General features: G+C 41.3%; 1 protein-coding gene across 1 annotated transcript in view; it reads left to right on the top strand.

Moving 5' to 3' along the window:
- CFAP58 (cilia and flagella associated protein 58) overlaps positions 1 to 20,638 on the top strand; it is a 61,903-nt gene extending 41,265 nt beyond the window's left edge. The window contains exons 16-18 of the mRNA XM_050899120.1: positions 12,936 to 13,055; positions 14,574 to 14,707; positions 20,458 to 20,638. Of these exons, the coding sequence (XP_050755077.1) occupies positions 12,936 to 13,055; positions 14,574 to 14,707; positions 20,458 to 20,578 (375 nt within the window). The 3' untranslated portion in view covers positions 20,579 to 20,638. The remainder of the gene's footprint in view (positions 1 to 12,935; positions 13,056 to 14,573; positions 14,708 to 20,457) is intronic.
- The last annotated feature ends 4,229 nt before the right edge of the window (positions 20,639 to 24,867 follow it).

The following is a 24,867-nucleotide window of genomic DNA, read 5'->3' as shown; positions in this document are numbered from 1 at the left end:
CCCATTTATTGTCTAAAATACTATTTTTTCAATCTTATATCATTTTTTTCAGCCCAGTTCATGAAAGCCTAGTCCTTCTGGAAGTCATTTCTTTCCCTAGCTTGGCAGTTTCATGAAGCATGCTTCTGCTAGGTTCTTCATTGCTCTCACAGTGCTCATGTAGCTTCCATTATACAGCATGTAATACAGAAAAGTGTGCTCAAATGCCGAGTAAGAGATTTTCTCATCGGACAGCCTGCTAGGGTAAATAGGGGAATACTCTCCTATTACTTGCCTTTATTTTGGTATTCTTAAGGCCCAATTCAGTTTTATTTTAGGTATTATCTGTACATCTTCAAAAAGGCTGAGATTTACGTTACCCTCTCAAATGTGGCATTTATATATTTTTGGTGCCGAGTATAGATTCTACTTGGATCTGAGAGTATAACCTACTTACATGTTACATGTAGGGTAGGTAGTCTGAGTTGGGGATTTTTTTGGCAGAATTGTCTATTTTCATAAAAATAACTGCAATTCACTTCGGGAAACTAATGACTGTAGAATCCCTAAGAGTCTCTTTTGACCTGCCCATTATTGTTTCTCTGTCATCTTGCCTTTAGAGAGATTTTAGCAGAGGTAGTTTGGGAGAGTGCTTTGTATGCACTGAAACTTACAGGTGAACTGCAAAATCCGCTGCCAAAATACAATCCTTTCTTTACTGCTCCTTTATCATTTATATATAAAGTCAGGCTTTTGAAGGGATTTTTCCATCCAAAAATGAAAAGGGAAATTTTCTTTTTGGCTTTTTATACTTTACTAGGACTTGGCTCTTTTCTGTCTCTATTTCCTGGAGGATTTGACTTCCTCTGGAAGCACTGGATTAGTGCCCTATCTTGCAGCTGAAGCTAGCGGTTCTCTCAGCCCTCAATTAAAGGGGTGAGTATATTGAGCTTTAGGCCTTTTCTACACTTAAAAGTACCATTCCTACTGGCAAAAAAGTCACTTTTCTGATTTAGCTTATACCAGCTCTTGAATGGCAGAAGACTTTCTTGCCAGTATAATTGCATCTAATTGCATAGCCAGTAGCTGGCATAGCCATGTCAGCACAAAGAAATTGCACCACTAACTGAGAAAGCTAAGCTGGCAAAACTTCTAACCATTGATCAAATGGTTCCTGACACAGAAAAAAAAAAGCAGAAAACTGCTTTCCTGTCTTTATAAAAACCTAAGGGTTGTTATGTATCTTAAGGAAGAGGAGAGAGAGAAAACAGTGCCTGGTGGAGTATGGTTTTTGAGTTTATGACTCCAGTTCTAAGTTGGTGGCCAGAATTTCAAGGGATTTATATTGGAATATAGAAATGAGAAATACAGTAAGGACTCAGGCCTAACATTTACTTTTTGGCTTTCAGCTGGGTATGAATCATAAAGAAAAAGTTTACTTCCCCAGTGCCATGCAGAATTAGGCACTGGTGTGTCAAAGGGACACTGTAAGAATTACCTTGATTTAGAATTGGACTCCGAAGAGAATCTCTGTTCTTTTCTCAAATGAAAAAATAATGTATTCCCATGAACTCTGGCTGTAACCCAGCTCTAACTACTGATTAACAAAAAATATCTAATTATCAGCACAATATTTTGATGCACAACAGTCTATTGAGTTAGTGCCATAAAATTAATTTCAGTCCAATGCCTTGAATCTGATTTGAACTGGAGTGTCCAATGCAGTATGAAGTGACATATGGAGGTACTTAATGCATTGAGTCATCCTTCAGGACCACTTCTTCAGGTTCTTTCCTTCTTGTGCCGTCCTTTTATTTTCCTTTTGTTGTGCTTGAAATGTTCATTGCTGAACTAGGGCTTTGATTGGGGGTTTTACCTTTGACTGTACTTGGAAACATTTTGTATTTTAGTATTGGTGTTAAGTTGAACGATTGGTGTCTTTTAGTCATTCTATGCCTGGCATGATGATTTCTCCATACAATTATAATTTCTGTAGTGCCTTTTGTTCTGACACTGATATTATTTTTCCAATTAATTTAATTACTTAATTTTTTAAAAACTGATTGTGTACCCAGTAGGGTTCTGTGAGTAGGGTAGAACCACTCACACTGAGCAAATTGTAGGATCATTGTGTTAATTCTCAGTGCAACTTACTTGGGGTTGTATGCAATCCTGTGATGATGTAGTAAGTAATCACATCTCATAAACAGGAAAGATAAGTCACCAGTGTGAAGGTCTTTTGAGGGTCTACATATCTACCTGAAAGTTTTGTGTAAGCCTTAAGAATTTAGTAGGGATTTGAGGGATGTTCGGTTCTTGCCCTAGTTCTCATCAGAAGGGATTTGATGTCTATTTCTGCCTATTTTGAATACGCTTCTGTGGTGGGTTGACCCTGGCTAGATGCCAGGTGCCCACCAAAGCCGCTCTATCACTCCCCCTCCTCAACTGGACAGGGGAGAGAAAATAAAACGAAAGGCTCATGGGTCGAGATAAGGACAGGGAGATCACTCACCAATTACCATCACGGGCAAAACAGATTCGACTTGGGGAAAAATTAGTTTAATTTATTACTAGTCAAATCAGGGCAGGATAATAAGAAATAAAACTGAATCTTAAAACACCTTCCCCCCACCCCTCCCTTCTTCCCAGGCTTAACTTTACTCCTGATTTTCTCTACCTCCTCCCCCCCGAGCGGCGCAGGGGGACGGGGAATGGGGGTTTGGGTCCGTTCATCACACGTTGTTTCTGCCGCTCCTTCCTCCTCAGGGGGAGGAGGACTCACACTCTTCCCCTGCTCCAGCGTGGGGTCCCTCCCACGGGAGACAGTCCTTCATGAACTTCTCCAACGTGAGTCCTTCCTACGGGCTGCAGTTCTTCACGAACTGCTCCAGCATGGGTCCCATCCATGGCGTGCAGTCCTGCAGGAACAGACTGCTCCAGCGTGGGTCCCCCGCGGGGTCACAAGTCCTGCCAGCAAACCTGCTTCAGCCTGGGCTCCTCTCTCCACGGGGCCACAGGTCCTGCCAGGAGCCTGCTCCAGTGCGGGCTTCCCACGGGGTCACAGCATTCTTCGGGCATCCACCTGCTCTGGCATGGGGTCCTCCACGGGCTGCAGGTGGATATCTGCTCCACCGTGGACCTCCATGGGCTGCAGGGGGACAGCCTGCCTCACCATGGTCTTCACCAGGGGCTGCAGGGGAATCTCTGCTCCGGCGCCTGGAGCACCTCCTCCCCCTCCTTCTTCACTGCCCTTGGTGTCTGCAGAGTTGTTCCTCTCACATCTTCTCACTCCTCTCTCTGGCTGCAACTGCTAATCCCCTGTAACTTCTTTTCCCTTTCTTAAATATGTTATCCCAGAGGCGCTCGGCCTTGGCCAGCGGCGGGTCCGTCGTGGAGCCCGCTGGCATTAACTTTATCGGACATAGGGGAACCTTCTAGCAGCTTCTCACAGAAGCCACCCCTGTAGCCCCCCCCGCCACCAAAACCTTGCCACGCAAACCCAATACAGCTTCTTGGCACATTAGTTTATTTTAGCCCTTCTAATCTCAGTCCATCTAGAATTAGAAGATGTTCTATGCTATAGAAACTTACAGCATGATAAACTGCTCTTAAAAACACACTGACATTTACATTCTTTCCCTCCTCCCACATATGTTGCAATTCAAATGGAAGAGAATAAAGTCTTCCCAGGAAAATAGCCTTTTTGGGTTTTTTTTGTTTAGGGTATGCTTGTTTAAACAGGGTTTTGAAAAACCAGGTAGGAAAGGTGCTGATCACTTCAATGTCATCAGGTGAAAATAATCAGCTGCTCTTTAGAGTAAGAAAATAATTTTCCGATAAAAATAGTGCAAATATTTCTGGCACTGGGAAATGGGAAGCAAAGCAGATTACTTAGCGATCAAACAGAACATTTTTGGTGAAGAATTTTCTTAGTGGAGGAGTTTAATTTTTACTGAATCTTTGTGGAACTACATTGCCCTTATAAACAAAACAGATTTCCTATGATAAATGGTTTTGGACAGAAGCATGGTGCAAATTTATTTTAGAAATTAGAAGAAAACAGATCAAAACTTCTGGGGATCTGCACCATTTTTTAGGTGCTCAAATGGTGTTTTAGTCAGAAATATTCAGATGCCATTTACAAAGATGAGGAAGCTGCAGGTGGAGTAAAAATCTCTTAGGGTTTATAGGTGGCAAATGTACATGAATGCGTAATATATTTTTAAAGTTTTGTAGGAGAATTCGTATATTTACTTGATTTTGAGCTTGCAAGAGAATTCTAGTGGGTCATCAGATGCCGTGCCTCCACATCATGCAAGATTGATTTAATTACACAGATACCATCCTTGATAGATGAATGTCAGGTATAGATTTGTTTCCTGCATTCTAATACGTGTACTCCCAGTCCATGAATTTTAGCATGCATGAAGAAATTGTTGGCTTGAAGTATACTGTGGTTTATGGTTGTGATTTTTCTCCCATGCTTCTAACCTGCTGCTGTAGTCTAGCCCTGCTGTTTCTGAAAAGTAAGGAGCAGATATATTGGCTTACTCAGCATGGTGGTCCTGGGAGCTCGGGAGACTGAGTTTCACTTCTGTGTATCTTCGAGGAGTTCTAGTCAACTTTGGCAATTCATGTAGCAACTCTTTGTGTCCAGAACTCTTGTAGAATGAGAAAAGGATCACTGCCCTGGCTGGAAGCAGTACTTCAGCATAAGTACATTAAAAATTTAACAGCATTCAGATACTGAAAGGAGAAGGCCATATAAGTACCCAAGGTACATCACTGTTATCTGTAATCTGCATCAGAAAAGCAGAAACAGTGATCACCAAAGTATTTTATTCGAATGTGTTACATCTGGTTTGAACCCAGAAATCCTGAGCATGGATACCTTGTGTCATTAGACTTAAAATATTTTGTAAAATGACCCATTCCTAAAGTTCTTACTCAGTCAAAATTGCCATTAGCTTCAATGATAGTTCGCTAGAATAAAGCTTGAGTAAAAAGCTCAGGAACAGTTCCATTAAATAACAAATAACTGAAAACAAACTTGTTTACTCCTCATTCCTGTATTCAGCATGTATCTGGGAAGGAAATAAATCTGCTGTGCACCCCAGGGTAAAGTATATTAATCAACCAGTTATCTTGTTAAGGGAAAGTAAATGACTCACTGTGCTGACTGAATACGTTGCAATGCACAAACTTTGCACCGCTGTTAGCAATTCAATACTGACTATCAGCCATCCAGAAGCTGCTAGAGAAGTTAAAATACTGGAGGAGTGCAACAGCAGTGTAGCAATACATTCACAAGCCCGTATTATATAGTGTGGCCCAGAGCCAGCTGTAATTCTTTATTATTCAGGTGTACCCTTTGGCAGGCGTTCTTCCATTGAGGCAAGGGTGTTCTGCTCTTGCCTCAGCAGCAAGATATGGACAATCTACAGCATCCCATTCAGTGATGGATTATTATTTTGTATGATAGTTGCAACAACAACAAAACCCAACAGAAAAAGACATTCCACAGGGACAGACTAGATTTTATCTATTTCAGATCACTTATTTTCATTCTTATAGGAGTGTGAATGGTGCTGTTTTTGAGAAAACACATGCAGAAAGATGCAGCAGTGCTAGGGCTGTTTTGGGGCAGTTAGAGGCAGGCAGTTAGAGTCACTGTATTGTTGCTTTTTTTTGAAAAAGGTAGCTTAAAATTGGACACATGAGGACACAAACAGGTGTGGAAAGAGCTCTGTTCCTCCATTCTTCACTCTGAGACAGCCAGGCACGAGCTGCTGAGTGCATGGGAGCCACGAACCCTGTGTAAGGGAGACTCTCTGCCAAGTAGAGTGCGTCAGTCAGCCAGTTGCTCTACACCCTCTACGCTCAGAGCTCAAGTCTTCCCGTGCCTGTGTTAGTAGATATAGCTGTAATCTTAAACAGAGGATGGCACACTTGGGCACAGGAGTTGTCTTTACATGAACATTAGGATTCGCTCTCTTTCCCCTTCCTTTAGTCCTCTTTCTGTTTCTTTGAATTTTAAGAAGTAGGCAAGGGGAGCTGAAACAGAACTGCTTGAAGGATAGCAGAGGGTCAGCTCTAATTACAGTGAGTCTGAAGGAAGCCATATATTAAAACATTTATGACTTCAGAAATGCCGTGTGTGTTTCTTAGATGTACTGTTATTTCTTAATAGGTTCCAAAGTGTAACATGAGACCACTCCTTCTTCCCTGAGGTACTTGGCATAAGCAGGGAAACTCTGCTATCCTGTCAGAAAGATATACGTAGGCTTTACTGCCTTGTTAGACAGATATTTGTAGGTTTAAGTGGTGGCTTGACTTTGAGACAGCTGTTCAGAGGTAGCAATTCTAGAACACCAAAGGACTTGAAGCTAAGTGCTCTCATCTTTCAGGGAAATCTAAGGATCTAAGTCGAGTAGGTGATTAAAGAGATGTAGGTGCCTAACTTACAGATAGGTATGTCTAGAAGCAGCTCTGCAGTTTCTCTGACCCATCGAGGTCATCTGTCAGATCAGTCAGAAGTGAGAGCAGAAGCTGGGTCTGCTGGGAATCCCCATCCCACACCTCCACCTGCAGGAACAGCTAATCATTAACAGCAGAGCTGTGATAATTCCCCTTTGATTCATCTGATATTTTTAAAATCTAAATGGCTATTGAACAGCTAAAATACATGCTGTTACACTGATGTTAAAATAGAGAGGTTTTAAGTCAAATAGTCTACATCTGAAGAAGAGACTTTTTTTTTTGCTTGAAACCATGTATATAGTAATTATTAGCCAGTAAAAGGTTCCCTGTTGTTTGCTTTGTAGATTTATTCACTTAGAATATTTAGATTCCTTGTTGATAAGATTTGTTTCAACCTCTGAATCTTCTCCAGGACACTTTAAGACAAGCTGCTACTAGAATGTGAAACAAAGGTTTGTTTAGATCTCTCTTCAGCCCAACTGTCAAGCTGCAGGCACTGTGGAAATAGCTGTAATATTTACATCAATCCATGCCGTGTCAAGGGTAATTCTCACCTTCAAGGAACAGCTCACTTTTCTTCTGTTTGTATATATGTGCATGTGTGTTCCTTTTCACACATATAGAAAAACAGAGGATAATTAATTGGTCATCTTCTGCAATGTTAAGTATAAACACAGTGATTAAATGAGCTACTCTGATTAATGATTTCATAAACTCTTGTGTAATGTCAATAGTAAAAAGGGAATTGCAGCTGTTATTTCAGCAAGAGGCATCCATGCCATTTTCTTCTGATAGATTGTTATCCTCGTGTCTCAGAATTCAGAAGGTGAAAGGAGAGGAGGATATGTAACCTATTTGTTTGCCATTGGAAAAAAACCCCTGTTTTCCCACACGCTTCCTAAGAAAGATACAATAGTACCAGTACATAGCAATAATAGTAAGTTGCAATTGCACTTTAGCTGGAAATGTTTGTACTTTGTTGTTCCTGGAAAATGGTAATAATGCAGCATTCAGCTCTTACTGTTACAAAAGAGAGTCAAGCGTGAAGACCTTAGAAGATGCTCCAAGGTGTTTTTTCCTCTCTCATTAAGCTGTTTTCAAAATGCCAGTCAATTTGGTGCAGTCTGCTCTGTGCCAAAGGAAACAGATTTGCTCTTGAGAAGCATTATTATCAACTGGAGGGATAAGTCATAAGACAGGTTTAATTTAACTCCATCTAGAGTGGTACAAACTTCACCAAAGATGGGGAAATTATCCCAGTCTTTCCTTCAAGTTGGTGGCAGTGTTTTAACAAGAAAACCCGAAGTGTCTCGTACAGTGTTAGTGTTGCCACATTGTGAAAGGGCTTCAGTGCCCTGTTTCAAACCTGAATTAATTTACCCAATAAAAAACCTCACGTTGGACAGTTAAAGGAAGGTCTAGATGGTGATGAAAATACAAGCTGTTCTAGGGAACTGCATGCTTGCAAAGGTGTTTGCTGATGGATGTGGAATAGACAAGAAAGAGCAGGAGCTTTTGAAAAGTGTTTATTGAGAAAGTTTATACTGCACATTTCTCACTGTGCTGGAGGCAACTTTTTTCTATTGTTATAAAATTTGTGAAGGTTACCGTATGTTAATTTTTTCTACACCTCATAAAACTTTTAATCATAGATGTCCTGAGCCAACAGCTACTGTGTTAGGTATACACATAGACACAAATAAACATGCAGCTTATACAGGTAAAATGACTATGACTGGATGTGTATGTCTATGTATGTATTTAATCCAGATTTCAGTGTCCTGTTTAACACTTCTGAAAAGGGATCACAACCCCTTAAGGATGCTCTGCTGCTGCATGGCATCATAAACAAAATGGCTCTGGAGTTCAGCATAGCGCTGACATTTTGGTTATAATGCCAACAAACAGGAAAACCCCTGTGGCACGTTGACCGACTTATTTTCCTCACCAAAGCCATGAGGAACTGTAGTGTGCTTACAGAGTTACTGTGTTGCTTTCTCTGCCTTACTAATTAAAATAAGGATTTTTAGCTAGGTTAAATGTTTTGGGGTTTGCCACCATACACTACATTGCACTCTTTTGCTCTACATCTTTATCTTGTTGGGTTTTTTCTTTAGCTCAATTGCTGGAGACAGGAGCTAACATGAATGAAATTTACTCTGAGTGAAAGGCTTTGGGATTTTTTGTGTGGGGTTTTTTTTAATAATTTGTGTGATAGAAAGCTTTGGGTGCACAATAGGATTTTTGCAGGTCTGGTGGAGAAGGCTGTTGGTGTGCTGCTATGCCAGGTAAATTTGTTGAATTATCTACTTGGAAAGACAAGCTGATAAAAATGAGGAAGCTGGGACTTCATGACCTGTTTCTGCTGTGAATACATCTTCATTAAATGTATGGTCATCCATCGTCTCTGGCTCAGAATGATACCTTGGGCTAACTAACAAGATGGGTCATTTCAGGAGTTTCCTGGTGTCATGGTGAGGGAGAAGATAACATAAAATGGAGTCACATCTTTAGAGCTAATAGCAGGTGCATTGGTCTATCCCAGCATTGGTGACTGCCTCCCAGTCCTTGTCAAAGCAGTGAAATGCCTTGGTGTCACTTCAGGGATGTGTCTGACCGTGCTGATAGTCCCTCTGGCAGGGAAAAATGGGCTGTGCTGGCCAGCAGCAATAGCTTCTTTTGAAGTAGGATTGTGCTGGCAAAAGTGATTCTTCTTGCTGTAGACCAAACCAACACGTGACCACCAGGTCTTGAAGAATCAATTGAAATTTGCTGAACACCAGACAGTCCTCTGCAGAAGAAAATTATTTTTTCTCAATTCGCTGTAGAGCCAGCAGGCCAGGAGAACTCCAGATTCTGGCTGAGACAGCAGCTAGTTAAATTTAGGGGAAAGCACCACTCACCTCCCTGCCCTCCCCCTCCGAATTAATGGGTCAGAGACTTAGGGATGCAGAAACTTATTGTCATGGCCAAGCCTTAAGGCAGATCTGTGGGCTCCTCGGAGCTCCCTTGGAAAACAAATCTAAGACAGGAAGGGCTGTTCTAAAAATAATGTGGAGTTTTATTTACACAATTTTTATAGCAGGTATTCACAGAGGTGCTGAAATTCTCTTTGGAATGCTTGAAATTTGACTGTAACACTCAATCTGAGTCTCCTAGTGTGCCCTACACAGACAAAATGAATGTGCCCTCATCTCTCCACCATCGGCTTGGCTTAGTTTATGTCATAAACCAATGAAGCTGGTTGACATTGTGGGCTCAGTCCTACAGTCAAACACCTGCTGAATTCTGGGACATTCCCAAACACCTGGGAATTTTGCCATGGGAAGGATCACGTAAAAAGCTTTGGTACTGGTCTAGACCTTATCTGAAGAAATGTACATTACTCTTACCGGTGAAGGCTTAACAGCATGGAGTTACAGAGAGATCTGGTGGATCTTCCTTCAACTCATCAAGAAGAGTAGTGCCTCGCAGCATGTTTGTGACTTTAAGTTCTTTTCATCTCAAGAATGAGTAGCTCTGGCAAGATGCGATTGCAGCCTGGCACGAGGACAGAGGGGAGTGTGAGGGGAGACAGTTTGGGACAAGCCAAAGAAACCCATCTTACACATGCTATAATGGATTAATTCATTCCTGCCCAATGGGTGTAGGATTTCAGGTAGCTTTTTCTCCAACATCATCTGCACAGCCACCAACAGAAATAAATGTTTACTGACTTCTACTTTGGACAAAATAGTGTTAACACTATTCCAACAGGCACCAAACAGATCAGCTTACCCTCTTGTTTTTGAATTACTGCTACACTGCTGATCATCATTGCTGACTTATGATTTTCTTGTCAGTGTCAGGATACCTTCTCTCCATCCAGCCACATTGGGTTCTCAGACATTTTAAGGAATGCACATGCATTTTACTTGTTTCCAAACCAAAAAAGCAATATAGATCCATCTTCTAGGGGTATTAATTTATGCACTACAACTGAAAGCTACTTTGAATACAACTCACACATCAGACAACCCTACAGATCTTTCTACATGTTCTATGCTGTATCTGATAGCTGGCTATTTATAAGATATCCCCATGTAATACACATTGCACAGCTTGTCTGTCCTTTGAATATAGCTAGAGCAATGTAGAAGCTGAAATTTTTCTTTATTAATTTGTGCTGATGTTTTTTTCCTAGGCATTCCTGATTTCTTATGTGTAGAGATAAAAGTACCTGCTGTAAGCAATGCATTTTTGGTGGTAGTATCACATGTACCTTGTGACTGACTTAGATTTACTCTGGTGGTTGCTGTTTTAAAATTAATAGAAATGAATTGGTTTTTTTTTTTTTTTTTTTGCATCCTGGGGTAAAATGTGAGAAATTATAGAAATGCCAACCTGTGAATACAAACTTCTGCTGATGAGGAAAGAAGTATCCAGGTTTTTCTTTTAACGTTTTGCTGACATATGGTGCTTCTAACCCAGTGACAAATTAATTGACTAGATGTAAAAGAGATGGACAGCATTTAGCAAGGAAGGACAGGATATGCATTATAAGACAGCTGGTTCTGCCTCTGTTGGATTATGGAGACAATATACATTGGACAGCTAACGAGTCTCTGTTGCATAAGATAGATTCTCCTTATAATAGAATTGCACGCTTTGTCTCTAAATGAGGTTATTATACACACCATTGCACAATGTTTGAAGAGCTTGGTTGGCCCTTGTAGAGGGTTAGGAGAGAAATAAATTGGAAAACAATTGCACATAAGACCTTCAATCCATCAACTGCTCCATATTTATCCAAATTACCATTACACTCTTCTAAAATACAAATCTGTGATACATTCAGGGGTGGAATATTAATACTGACCAGCCAGATTTTGACAAGGCAGATTTTTCTTTTCCTGTTGTTTTTAACTTGCAGTAAAATCTTGCTTCCGCAGAAAGAAAAGGTGGTAGTGGAAACCACTTGTAGTGACATAACAACTCTTTACTGAGAATGAATTCTCAATTTAATTTTTGCCACTATGCAAACTTCAGTCTGAGTCTCAGGAGGTTTTGATTTTTCCAGAGATAAACTGTGAACAGCTTCATTTATAAGGAACTCTTCCTCAGTAATATTCAGTGTTTAAGGGCAATGCTTGCAAAAGTAATTTATGATTTGAAGTGCTCCCATTTTTGGGTCCCAATTTGTGACTGTTATAGTGCATGGTTTTCAGAAAATGCTGAGGTCTAAAAACTCCAGACTCCTTATGCTCTTGAAGACTGGACACCTAAAATTTTACATCTTCAAAATAACAAACCACTTTTGAAAATCCTGGCTCAACCACTGAGCAAGGCCAAATGTAGCAATTCTAGGTCATGTGATGGCACCATTTCCCACATTGATGGAAGAATTCTGTGGTAAGAGTTGTAGACAGAGCTTATAAAAAAGACAGCAAAAAGGGTTTTTGTCAAAGCCAATGTAAATAATCACCTATCCTACCTCCTACTTCGCATTTTTGTCTTCTTCAGGTAAATCTTTTGTCTGCTAGTCCGACTTGCAGTCAAATAACCCTCCTTTTTAATTCCAGCTCTCCAGGTACCAGACAAGGATGGAATCTTGCTAAATAATGTTAAATAATAATAAACTTAGTCTGACAGACTAGATACTAAAAATATTGTAATGTGCAAAGCTATGAAGGTGGCTTTGTTCAGAGCTTTATTCCTCAGACTAAAAACAAGTACATCCTCAAAACACAGTTGAAAGCAGCATTTCAGTACAGAAAGCTGTAAGTAGGTCCATGGTGTGGTTTCTGTTCAGACACGGCTATATCCAATTCCCACAAGTATACTGTTCCAACATGAAGGAAGAGGAGACACATGACAAAGAACAATTACTTGGTGGTTATTGTGCTAGTCATAGTTGTTGCTGTTTATACTTTCTTTCCCTTTCCCAGGGCCCCTGCAGTTAAACTGAAAAGTTTTGTGTGTGTGTGTGTGTGTGTGTGTGTGTGTGTGTGTACATGTGCTTTGCAGGATTTTCTTTGGAAGAAGTTATTCTTTTGTACAGTCCTTCCCTGACATTTCTATAGCCTGCTCACATCCTGTTGGGTGAAGCTATGATCCTTAATGTAAGGCAATGTGGCTCATAAGAAGAAAGATTGCAATAAGCACAGTTACTAGTAATTAATTTCCCACCCCTGGATACTCTTCCAGTGTCTGTTTTATATTCTCTGTTGTAGAGCATGCTCACTGATGACAGTGTTTAAGAGTATTTCATTCGTGGTTCGAAGTAGCTGGATGTTTCTCTTAATGAGCGCTCCCATTGCTATCACAATAACTTCAAATACCTTATGGCTAGTGAGGAAAGACTGACACATAGGCAGATTTATTTCTGCAAATATCTTCCTGATTGAGTTGCATTTTTCAGTGAGGTTGATTTCATCACAGGTTGTGCTGCTGCTATAGTAGTTTTATAAGAGCTCTTCCTCTTGTCTTTTTCTTAGGAAAAGGAGAAACTGTATGTGGAATTGAAGCACGTCTTGGCCCGGCAGCCTGGGCCTGAAGCCGCAGAACAGTTGCAGCTCTACCGGCACACTCTCCGAGAGAAGACTAAACAGCTGAAAGTAAGAGATGCCCTCTGTCCCTGGCTGAGGGGCTGCCAGGCTTGCAGAACGACTTCACTGGTGATCCTGGGAAGCAAGGCTTCAGGAAGATTTTTGATGAACAGTGTGCATGCCTTAGTATATTAGATCAGGAAAATAAGGTTAATACTGTATCTCCCCAAGGGAGAACCAATAGCAGTAGAAGAACATTTTTCCACATTATGCTAGTTTGTTTCATTAGAATAGAGGAAAAGTCATATTAGAATATGACTGTGCAGCACAATGCTGTAAATGCATGGGCATTCTGGGACACTATCAGTTTTCCATTAAGCTTATTCTCCTTCCCTTTTCTTGCACTGTTAAGATCTTTAATAAGCAAATCAAAGCCATTTCGTTTTCTTTTTAACAAACTAGTAGGAATATATTGAGAATCCAGTCTTAAATTCTTGTTATTTCTCTTGCAATGTGTACACGTCATATTAGACTTGCAACTTTTATAGGGATGACAGGAGTAACCTGTCCTAACCCTTTGTCACTAGAAGGGAGGATTTCCTGGTTCTGAAGGAATCTTGTGGGAAACTTTGAAAGCATGATATTAAAAAGTGATTCTTTGACAGAATAAGCTGATCTTCCCTTGTTCTTGCCTGCATGAAAGATCAGTCTCCCCAGGAGTTCATCTACTTCTACAGCTCCTCTCTTTGTTGAAGTCATCATCTCCTGTTCACTGCATCATAATCACGTCTATACTAACCATGAGTAAAAAAATGCAGGAGCAGATGGGCCCTTAGGAAACAAAGAGGCTGTTATGCAAATCTTAGCTTTCCACAGAGAAGAAAAACAATGTAGAAAATGTAAAATAGAAGCCAAAGTTTAGCTAAACTGAATGTGATTTGAAGTTTTCCATACGATTCCCATTTGTCCTTAATGCAGTCAATTGCTACTGTGTATTTCAGGCACAGTATGCTGTAGCATACTGGCATGCATGCCATTTTGTGGTCCCAGGTCAAGCTATTTTCCTTCTTAAAGCAGGAAAACACACTATGCATGCTCCTACTTTCTTTAAAGTTTACTGATTCACTTGAAAGTGGTATTGTATTCATATTTACACTGCCTGGTACTACTCTGCCTGTGTGAATTGAATCACTTCACCTAACAAAGTGGATCTCTGTGAATAAAACCCATTATTATTAAATAAATCCCTGCTTTATTATTTTTTAAGACCTTCATTTTGGGTTTTCACCCAGATTTGTGTCCCAGAACATTAAGAGCTAATGTATGTATTAATACCATTCCCATAATGCTTGGAGCATATTTTACATGTTTTATTGTGTTTAAATGGCATAGCCTTAGTTTTGTAAATTGTCCTTAGGTAAGCAGAGGTGATCAAATGAAACATCATAATAGAAAATGAGATGTGGTGGAAAATGGTGATGTCTTATATCGTCAAATGTGAAAGGAAAAAGTGCTTGTAAAAGTACTAACTTATGTGTAAGTGAAACTAACATCTCCTGTTTCTGCTTTTTGCCTTTTGTTTGTTAGGTTTTGTCCTCAGAATTGAATATGTATGAATCACAGAGCCAAGAATACAAATATGAAATTGAAAGACTTGCCAACGAGCTTCTGAATGTGAAAAAGAAATATCTGGCTCAGAAACGCAAGGAACAACAGGCCAAGTATGGGAAAATAATAGTTTTGTCTACACAACTTTCTGCATAAACCAGATTTTTTTTAGACCCTGCTTTACCCTTTTGATCAGAACGTGGCCAAATTTGACTGAGGTGATATAATATTGTTGCCTAATTTTCCTGAATGTTATCCTTCATATTACTTCAGTCTGGTCTAGATTTACCATGATCTATGGCCAGGACAAGAACATCCAGCAGAGATGTTGCTGACATGTTCTGCAGTCCAGTTAAATTATTCATACCACTGAGATGGTGCCCAGAGGACACAGATTAGTGTCTGGTCTCTCACGTTGAATCATAGAATAATAGAATCATAGAATGGTTTGGGTTGGAAGGGACCTTTAAAGGTCATCTAGTCCAATCCCCCCTGCAATGAGCAGGGACATTTTCAACTAGATCAGGTTGCTCAGAGCCCTGTCTAGCCTGACCTTGAATGTTTCCAGGGATGGGGCATCTGCCACCTCTCTGGGCAACCTGTTCCAGTGTTTCACCACCCTCATTGTAAAAAATTTCTTCCTTATATCTAGTCTAAATCTACCCTCTTTCAGTTTAAAACCATTACCCCTTGTCCTGTTGCAACAGGCCCTGCTAAAAAGTTTGTCCCCATCTTTCTTATAAGCCCCCTTTAAGTACCGAAAGGCCTCAATAAGGTCTCCCCAGAGCCTTCTCTTCTCCAGGCTGAACAACCCCAACAACCCCAATAACCCCAGCCGTTATTCATAAGAGAGGTGTTCCATCCCTTTGGTCATTTCTGTGGCCCTCCTCTGGACTTGCTCCAACAGGTCCATGTCTTTCCTGTGCTGAGGGCTCCAGAGCCTGATGCGGTACTCCAGGTGGGATCTCACCAGAGCAGAGTAGAGGGGCAGAATCACCTCCCTCGACCTGCTGGCCATGCTGCTTCTGATGCAGCCCAGGATACAGTTGGCTTTCTGGGCTGCGAGCACACACTGCCGGGTGATGTCCAGCTTTTCATCCACCGGTACCCCAAGTCCTTCTTGACAGGGCTGCTCTCATTCCCTTCATCCCCCAGCCTGTATCGATACTGCGGGTTGCCCCGACCCATGTGCAGGATCTTGCACTTGGCCTTGTTGAACCTCATGAGGTTCACATGGGCCCACTTCTCCAGCTTGACCAGATCCCTCTGGATGGCATCCCATCCCTCAGGCGTGTCAGCCACACCGCTCAGCTTGGTGTCATTGGCAAACTTGCTGAGGGTGCACTCGATCCCACTGTCTATGTCATTGATGAAGATATTAAACAGTACTGGTCCCAATACGGACTCGTGAGGGACACCACTCGTCACTGATTCCATCTGGACATTGAGCCATTGACCACTACCCTCTGGATGCGACCATCTAACCAATTCCTCATCCACCGAACAGTCCACCCATCAAATCCATATCTCTCCAATTTAGAGAGAAGGATGTTGTGGGGGACTGTGTCAAAGGCCTTACAGAAGTCCAGATAGGTGACATCCATAGCTCTTCCCTTGTCCACTGATGTAGTCACTCCATCATAGAAGGCCACTAGGTTCATCAGGCAAGACTTGCCCGTGGTGAAGCCATGCTGGCTGTCTTGAATCACCTCCCTGTCCTCCATGTGTGCCTTAGCATAGCTTCTAGGAGGATCTGTTCCATGATCTTCCCAGGCACAGAGTGAGGCTGACAAGTTGGCAGTTCCCAGGGTCCTCCTTTCTACCCTTTTTAAAAATGGGTGCAATGTTTCCCTTTTTCCAGTCACCAGGGATTTCACCTGACTGCCATGACTTTTCAAATGTCATGAGAGATTCTCAAGCATTATGAGGACCTCAATGCATTTTACAAGTTATAATTATAATGAAACAGCATCTGATATGGGGGACAACCTTTCTTCAAGTGGCAGCTCCATAATCCTGGTGTAAGAACAACGTCATTGTTGTTTCCACAATGCGGTAGTTGTGACTGATGACTGTCCCCTTCTGGCTGCAGATATCATTGCCAATGATTGCAGGGAAGAGCATTCCCCATCTGCTTCTTGTTCCCTTCCTACATCCAGATGGAGGACAGTGAGCAATGCTCAGAGACTGGCTTTGTCAGATGTCTTACCCTTTTGACGGTAAAGCCTAAGAACTTTCCTGTAGGTAGTTGTCTCTCCTTAACCAGTAGCAGTTTGATGGCACCTCCCTGCTATTCTCAGTCCACAACTGAGCATTCAGCTGCTCCGCTTGATTAAAAGAAAATGACTAGGATCTCAGTTGCCCAATTTCTGGCCCATTAAAGGGACCTAATTTGCAGAGTCTGAGAGATGAGACTATTCTGATAATGAATCTCCAAGCTGGGACACCAAAACTATTAGTCACTTCTGAAAATGGAGTCATTGGACTTTACTTTTAAAGAGAAGTTTCTTAGATTTCTGCAGTAGGATGACACAATCTGTTACCAAGTTTTTCTGTGTATGCCTTTTGTCTTTCCACCCCTTTCCATCCTCAGCCTGTCCCTTCCTCACACACTAAAGCCAACAATTCTCTACGTTGCTGAATATAATTCAAAGCTGCCTGTATCTATTTCTTCCTTAATCATATTTCAGCCAGCAAACAGTTTTGATGACTAAATTAGCAAAATAGTCAGTGATAAACAGTGACTTTTGTCCATCTGCAAATTGCATAATGTTACCTTAATGTTTGGAATTAGCAACAATTGTGCAGTGCTAATGGCCTTCCTGGAGCTTTAGGATCAATATGTGAGGCTACCATAATGCCTGATAATCCATTTCCAGCAGCTAAGTATCCTCTTCACAATAGTTTTAATGTTTCCATTTTGGACCCTGGCATCATGTTTCTCTCTGTTCATCAGAAGAGAAGAAATTCACCCATGTTTTGTTGTTATATCATATCTAATTATGACAGAATTAATTCCTGTCATAACTATTGAAAAAACCCAACTTCTTAGGGGCATAACTGCTTTAAAGTAAAACAAAAATATTGTGTGAGGTGATGGTGACTGAACTTGGGTCTGTTAATCATACACAGTGAATGGAATTTCATGTTGCAGGTCAGTTAGTGCCAGACTCATTACACTGTTTATAGGTTCAGGATAGATATCTGCCATTAGTGCAGCTTGTCAGCTTGTTGTTCTTGTGGGCAGGCATGGCTGTAGTCTGATAAGCATGGTGTCTTTGTGACATCTGTATTTCGGAAGTACATTCAGATGCTGTTAGTGGTGCTTCTGCAGGATGATAGCACCTCATTGCTCCCACCTCAGGCTCAGAAGCGTTGTGCTGTCAGCCCTGACTTGCACTTCTCTTGTCTTTGTGGCAGCCAAGAGGTGGCCAGGTGCTGGGCTTTGCTCTCCTCTGTCCCTCATTGTTTTGTTCCCCAGTCAAACCTGTTGGACTACATTCTGCTTTGAAGGACATGCACACCCCAAGGCATAACTGGGCATATCAGTCCTGGATAACTGCAGCTTCTGTAATCTCTAGACTGCGCTTTGTGTTGCCGAGCAGCAGTGCAAAGGAAACAACCTTGTTGCGCAGCCTTCCTTCTCCAAACTGCCAATTGTGCGTGACGTGTCTTTTGCTTTCTGCAATAGAGCGAGCCTGTTGTGCAGCCAGATCCTTCCCCAAGGAGTCCTTCACTCCTGACATACAGCCATTCCACATCGTTCCTGCCTCAGACTGGGCTGGACAGGCACCGCCTGGTGTGTAGACGCTAGCCAAAGAGCCAGGGCCATTTGATTTGTACAATCTCAGGTTGCTCTAAATCCCAGCTGACACCAAACCACTGACTTGATCTCTATCATACTGGCTAATGTTAACATCATGTCTGAAGTAAATGTGGCTGGTTTTGCTAATAAAAAGAGGATCCTGTCAGGACAACAGCATTAATAGCATTATTGACTACCCTGGTATGAAAGAGAATTAATACTCTCAGATAACCTCGCACAAAGGTATCATCTAGAGCTTTTATTGATTTGCACAAGACAGTTCTGGTTTGTGATTTAAAGTCTTGATACTGAACTAATGCAGCTTTCCATGGGATGCTGAAGGACTATAATGAGTGACAACAGGAATTTAGCTTTGTTTTGTGTTCAAGCTGTAAATCCAATGTTTAAGATTTTGGTTGTGAATTTGAAATCCTCTTTTTCTGCTCTCCAATTCTGAATGTTGTCTTTCCTAGATGTCTTAGGCTTTCTTTTTCTCACTCTTCCCATTCTGTCTTTCTGCCGCTTGCACCCTTTCTGCTTCACTACTTTTCCTAGTTGCTTCTAGTACCAGGGTTCCAGTTTGATCTTGATAAGGATCAATGAGAAAATATGAAGCTTACATCCACACCAGAGACCTGATCCTACAGTCCTATATATGTAAATAACTGCACTGAGGGATGTCAGTAGTAACTGGGAGCTTTTGCATGTGGCTGCTTGCACATTAATTCTGCATAATATATTACAATATTCGGCTGCATAGAATTTTCCATACTAATGAGCACATCTGTTGGCTGTCTCCATGGGAGCACGAAGAAGGAATGAGTATGGACTCTGGATCATTTTCTCTCCCCAAAGTTGGAAGCCCAGTAGTGAGATAGGATGAGCCATCTAAATATAGCATGTTAGTTTTTAATGCTGTCAGCTGGCACATCCATTAGTGCTACATTGATACAACTAAAAACAGTTATAAATGGTTTTCATGGTTAAGTTCATCTGTGCCATCTTTTGCCTATTCTCCCACCTCCATATGGGTTAAATTTGGAAAAGGAAGCATAACTAGTCATCCTACAGGGTTTCTCTGAACTTCCTCCTCTCCCGACACAGTTATTTAGGGACAAAGAGAAAAGTATTAATTCCAGGAAGTGTTTTCTTTTCCCTTACTGGGGACTGAGAAAGGGTACTAATGAGACAAGGCTAGATTTTGCAAAAGCATGGTTGCACTCACGTTTGTCTCTCAGTCTCAATGACTGTAAAAAAAAAAGTAATGGCACTGACCTTTGTAAAGCCTTGAGACCTCTGCTGTTATGATAAACTAGTACTTCATAAAGCTCCACTTGGTTAATTTTAAATATCTCAGGACCTTTCTCTGAAATCTCCAGGTATATCGCAGTGAGTTTGAAATACTGCCCTTCGTATTTGTTCTGCTGTGCTTACCTTCCCAACCTTTTAAGAGTGGAACCAGCTAACCCTTGTTCCCTCCTCTTAAGGCCATCAAATTCAAGCCCTCCTGGATCCTCAGATGGAGCAACTTCCTGGGGCTATCAGTGCACCCACAGCACACTTAGTTTTCTGCAAATGTCACAAACAGGGTGGTTATCACTAGAACTTTGTTAAAATGTGAAGACAGCTAACGCTATTTATTCATTAAAATTCAACAAAGAAAAAATATCTCCCTTTGATGAATGTAGATGTTTGTTTGAAAACAGGCATATACTTACTAGAATGGGATGGTGATTAGAAATCTGAAGTCATGGAGCTCATGTACAAACTTGCTCTAATGAGGTGCTCTGACCATTTTGGGGAGTAGCATGAAGACAGCTCATTTATTTCTAATTTTTAATAATTCCAAAACGCATCAGTAGGCTTGTAATTAGATCCAAACAGACACCTAGTCTTGGTGGTTTAGCCTAACAGGCTTTAATCAACAACTTTTTAATGATCTCTGGATATATGGTTGCATCAAAGAAACTTTGGAGGACACAGATTTCCTTAGTTTGTAAACATCACTGGGCTGCAGAATGAAACATGTATTTTCCTTTTCTTTGTTTCTATTTAAAGGGAGAAGGAGCGATTCTTGACTGACATTGAGCCTGAGTTTCCACGCCACAGGTCTGATGTTCCTCGCTTCACCGGAGGGGGCTTTGCTCTCAGCAGACCCCTTCCCAAAGTTACAGCTTAGGAATGGACTCATCACATTCCCGTTCCCAGTTTCTTGCTAAACTCTGTTTGTGCTTGGTTCTTCGAGTAACTGTAATTTTAAAAGAAATTCAGAATCAGCTTTCCCTCTGAAATCACTGTATTGCCTTCAGGAAAAGGCATTTTATAGTTGAATTAATGTAGTTTTGGTGTACAAACTGTGGACCAAATCTGCCCATATGATGCCAGCAGAAGCCTGCACTGGTGTAACTGAATAGTGAAGACCATGCAGATACCTCTTCTTCAATAGTGTGTCTCTATTTAGCACTGTAACACCACAAAATGCCTTAATATGTCGTTATTTCCCCTTTATCTACCTCTTGTAAGCACTCACTCAATTTATCTTCTGACTCAAAGCACCTGAAAGAAATGAGAAAACAGAAAAGAAGAATAATTAATAGGCTGATGTTTCAAGCCCTACTGAGCAAATGCAAAATTAACAAGTCTTTACTTAGACGTACACATGCAGCAGTTCTTTGTGCAGGTAGTATATAATAGGGTTTATGCAGTGTTTGCTACAGTTGTTAGTAAGATCAAGGAAGTTTGTGGCCACTATGTACATTATTAAGAATGTGGTTCTGTTTACTCTGGTAGACACAAAGTGACATAATTATGTCTGTTCAACTGGGGAGGCTGTACACACTGACTGGGACATGCTGTTCTCCCACGTAAATCCTTCCAAGTGATTAAAACTTGGACTCAAAATGTGGCAAACTTTACTCTTTAATTTCTAGACACTTGGGCATTTTTGTAACTTTCAGAAATTGTTTTTGTAATACAGCAGGAGCCCTCCAACCTTTTCAGCCAAAAGAGATTTAATTACCATTCATTAACAAGTGAAATAACAAAGTCACGGCATGAGGTGCTGAAGTATAGAAAACTTTCAAGCTGTAAAATAAAATGTTTTGAAACTGATTTGTACATGGAAGCTTTTTCCCAGCCTGGGGGATAAAAATACTTGTCCAAAGAGATACGCTGATAAATATTTCACATGCACAAAAAAACCCTTTGCAAAGATTTTGTTCTTTCCTTTGGTGGAATACATAATTAAATATTAAAGCTACTGTGGGAAACTTTTAATGGAAGTGTTTAATTCAAAGGAATCAAGTTAAATACGACAGGGATCTACTTTGCTTTTACACTGGGGACCAGAACACTTAGTCATCAGATCCATTGTATTTTTCTTTTGTTCCCAAAATAGCTATTATTGCTTTTTCACTGTCAAGTGCATTATACTAAAGTTATCATTTTAGGGCAGTCATGCTGTCTGAATCGTGTCTTTTGTGTACCTGACATGTCCTTATAGTTACAATAATTGAGAATAACTGACATGGGCACTTGAGTTTGATGGGATCCCAAGTAAGTTTTACTGAAGCTTTTAAAAGCCGGTATTTGTTAAGGTCCTGAGTATCCAACCTGGAGCTGGACTCTGCTATGCTTACTATACTGGGAAGTAATTTGTGCTGAAATAAATCATCAAAGTCACATTTATTAATTCACATGAATGAGAGACTCACAGTTAGAGTCCCAGAATACCATCACACTGTAGAGAAGCAACTTATTTATTACACTCTGAACTGTACAGCATACCCCCTAACTTATCCAGAGGTAATCCAAGTCTGTGTACATCTTTCCCTCTGTTTGTTATCAGAGTTTAGGAGGCAAGGTGTTACAGTGGTCAGAGCAAAGGAAGTGGAGCCAAGCGGATGGAATCTGTTCCCTAATTGCATATATTTTTATGAATACACTAATAAAAGAGACTCTTTTCCATCTTTAGATGTACTTAATATAGTAGCTTGCATTGCACAGATTGGACTATTTTTAGGGTAAGAAGCTCCATCCATAAATGATTCTTGACCTGACTTTTCCAGTCTCTAAAATGGGTGGGATAGTATTTGTCTAATGATGACCTGCAAAGGTGAATTCACTTATGTACTTATGTCTAAAAAGTGATCAGTCTTCTAGGTTAAAAAAACATAGAGGAGTGCAAAAAATTGTGATTTTCTCATACAACATGTTCTTCCAGTCTGAAGGGCTGGGAAGTGAATACAGTAAATTCCACCTACAAAGTACAGGAGCTTTTACTGTGTTCATCCACAATTTCAGGCATCCAAATGTGAATGTGTTGGCTACTATCTCCAGTTTTATTGCATTATTTACTTACTACCAGAGAAACTAAATTCACAGGTTAATTTGGAAAAGAAGAAAAAAAAAGGGCAAGAAAATATAGTCATCAAATTATTGCCAGTAACTTTCAGCATAATCAGGAATAGAATAACTGCAGCCAGCTTAATTTATAGTGCTAGAGAGTGAAAACGATTTCTGAGTTCATATAATAGAATGGATTAAAGCACACCAAATCCCTTCCCCCCTGGTCTATAAAAGTCAAGGAGCTTGAAAAATTGCTCTGGATGTCTGTGAACCCAGCTGATGCTGAGGTGCTTTTAGTGTTCAAGGATTTGGCTTGCACAGCAGGGAAAGGCAGAGCGTTAATGAGAGTATCATTTGTTCAGTCGCTTCTGCATTGTGAGCAGCAGCTCTGAAGTGCTTCTCCAAGTTTTGTTGCAGAAAAATGTTAATTGAATTCCAGTCTGTGCAAGATGTAAGCCTAGAAGTAGCAAGCATATCTTTAACTTCTTGTTCCTGTAAAGATATGTGAAAAGATGGAGGCGAAGGGCTATGATCCGTGGCACTTAAGTTAGAGGAAATCTTTCTTCACTTTAATTGGTTCAGATTGGAGCTGTAGTAGCTTGCACAGTAAATCTATCCTGGAGTCTTTTTCAGTGAGCAAAGTATGTAATATTGTTCATTTTCAGAGCTCTTGCAATATGTAGATAATATTTTAAGTAACTTCACATCTAACTTAAGCTCTGATCTTGTCTGGCAAGTCTGTATTCAGTGTATTGTACAAGCAGGACACAAACAAGACACTGTACATTGAACTATCAAGTTCAAAGGCAGGAGCACGACCCTTCTGGGATCACCTGTCAGCTACTAAAGACATGGCACAAGAATCCAGTCCTTAATTTACACTCACTTTGTGAATTCAGAGCAGCAGGACCACATACTACACATGTTGCACCGTAACACGTCCTGCTGCTGTAAATCTGGGAACCCTTTGAGTCAACAGCAGTGAAGAACAGGTCACAGCTCAGGCTTTGTTGTGTTGAGAGCTACAAACTCCAGGGCAGGCTGGGGAGGCAGAAGGAAAGGCTGTGTGCTTGGCACCCACAGACTTTTACCAGCACCACAGAGCAGAGGCTTTGCTGTGAGTGGAGCAGCAGGTGCTGGGCCCTGGGGCACTAATGGGCCTTAAGGGCCCTGATCGGCTCCACCTGGGCCCAGGGCCGCCATTTAGCAAGCTCAGCCCTGCAGGGGAGTTTCTTGTGGTTTCCTGTCCTTTAGGGAGCAGCTGGCTCTTGCTGCACCCTGACAGCGGGACATAAGAACAGCTTTAGTGCCACCTTCTAAGTACTTCCAAAGAGCAAGCTGCCACAGGATGGAGAGGAAGGGATGGCACAGGAAAGGGGGCTGTGGGTGTTGGAAGCCTAGGTGAACAAGAAGAACGGTTTCCCTCCCAGATCCTGCGGACAAGGAACTGCTACAGAGGCGTTCAGCTGTGTGTCCCAGAGCACTGCTGGCAGGTGGGTTGCCAGTGATTGTGTGAGTCCACAGTGCCAGGTCTCAGGCTCCTGTTTCATATCCTTGTGTTAGGGTGAAACTGTTGTGCCCTAAAGAAGTTGCAAGAAAGAAATATATCCTTGACTTATTCCCTATAATCCATGTGAAGTTACCAGAGGCTAAAGTTAGCAGGAGAGTCAAAAAGAGAAGTCAGGCAGCAAAACCAGCACCTGCCATCTCTGAAGCGTTAATGACTCTTCCTGAAAGTTGGCCCCTCCCAACTATCTTTACCCAAATTAGAGTCTCTAAATCATGTACATTTGTATTTAGGCACTTTAGCAATTGAGTATTATTTTCCTAGCAGGTGGTTTAGCTGTTGTGCCATCTCCTCTAGCAGAGTGTATTTTTAGTGTGTTTCTAAAAGCAGGAGCTTGATTTTGATGCTCTTTCTGTTGCCTACTTGGGCGCTTTTTAAGCAGCCCCACACAGATCAGCTACTTTTGCTGTTCAGCGTACAGAAAGATGTCAGGATCTCATCCCATGGGCTTGCTTGAGGAGCCTCATTTTCCAAGGGGGAGGTGAGGCTGTGCCTGTGGCACACGGGTGTGAGGGAGCAGGGCAGGATCCGCAGGACATGCTGCACGTGGCTGA

This window comes from Gymnogyps californianus, chromosome 6 (assembly GCF_018139145.2).
Source record: "Gymnogyps californianus isolate 813 chromosome 6, ASM1813914v2, whole genome shotgun sequence".
Lineage (NCBI taxonomy): Eukaryota > Metazoa > Chordata > Aves > Accipitriformes > Cathartidae > Gymnogyps > Gymnogyps californianus.
The sequence above is the reverse complement of the archived record's forward strand: the minus strand, read 5'-3'. Positions and strand labels throughout refer to the sequence as shown.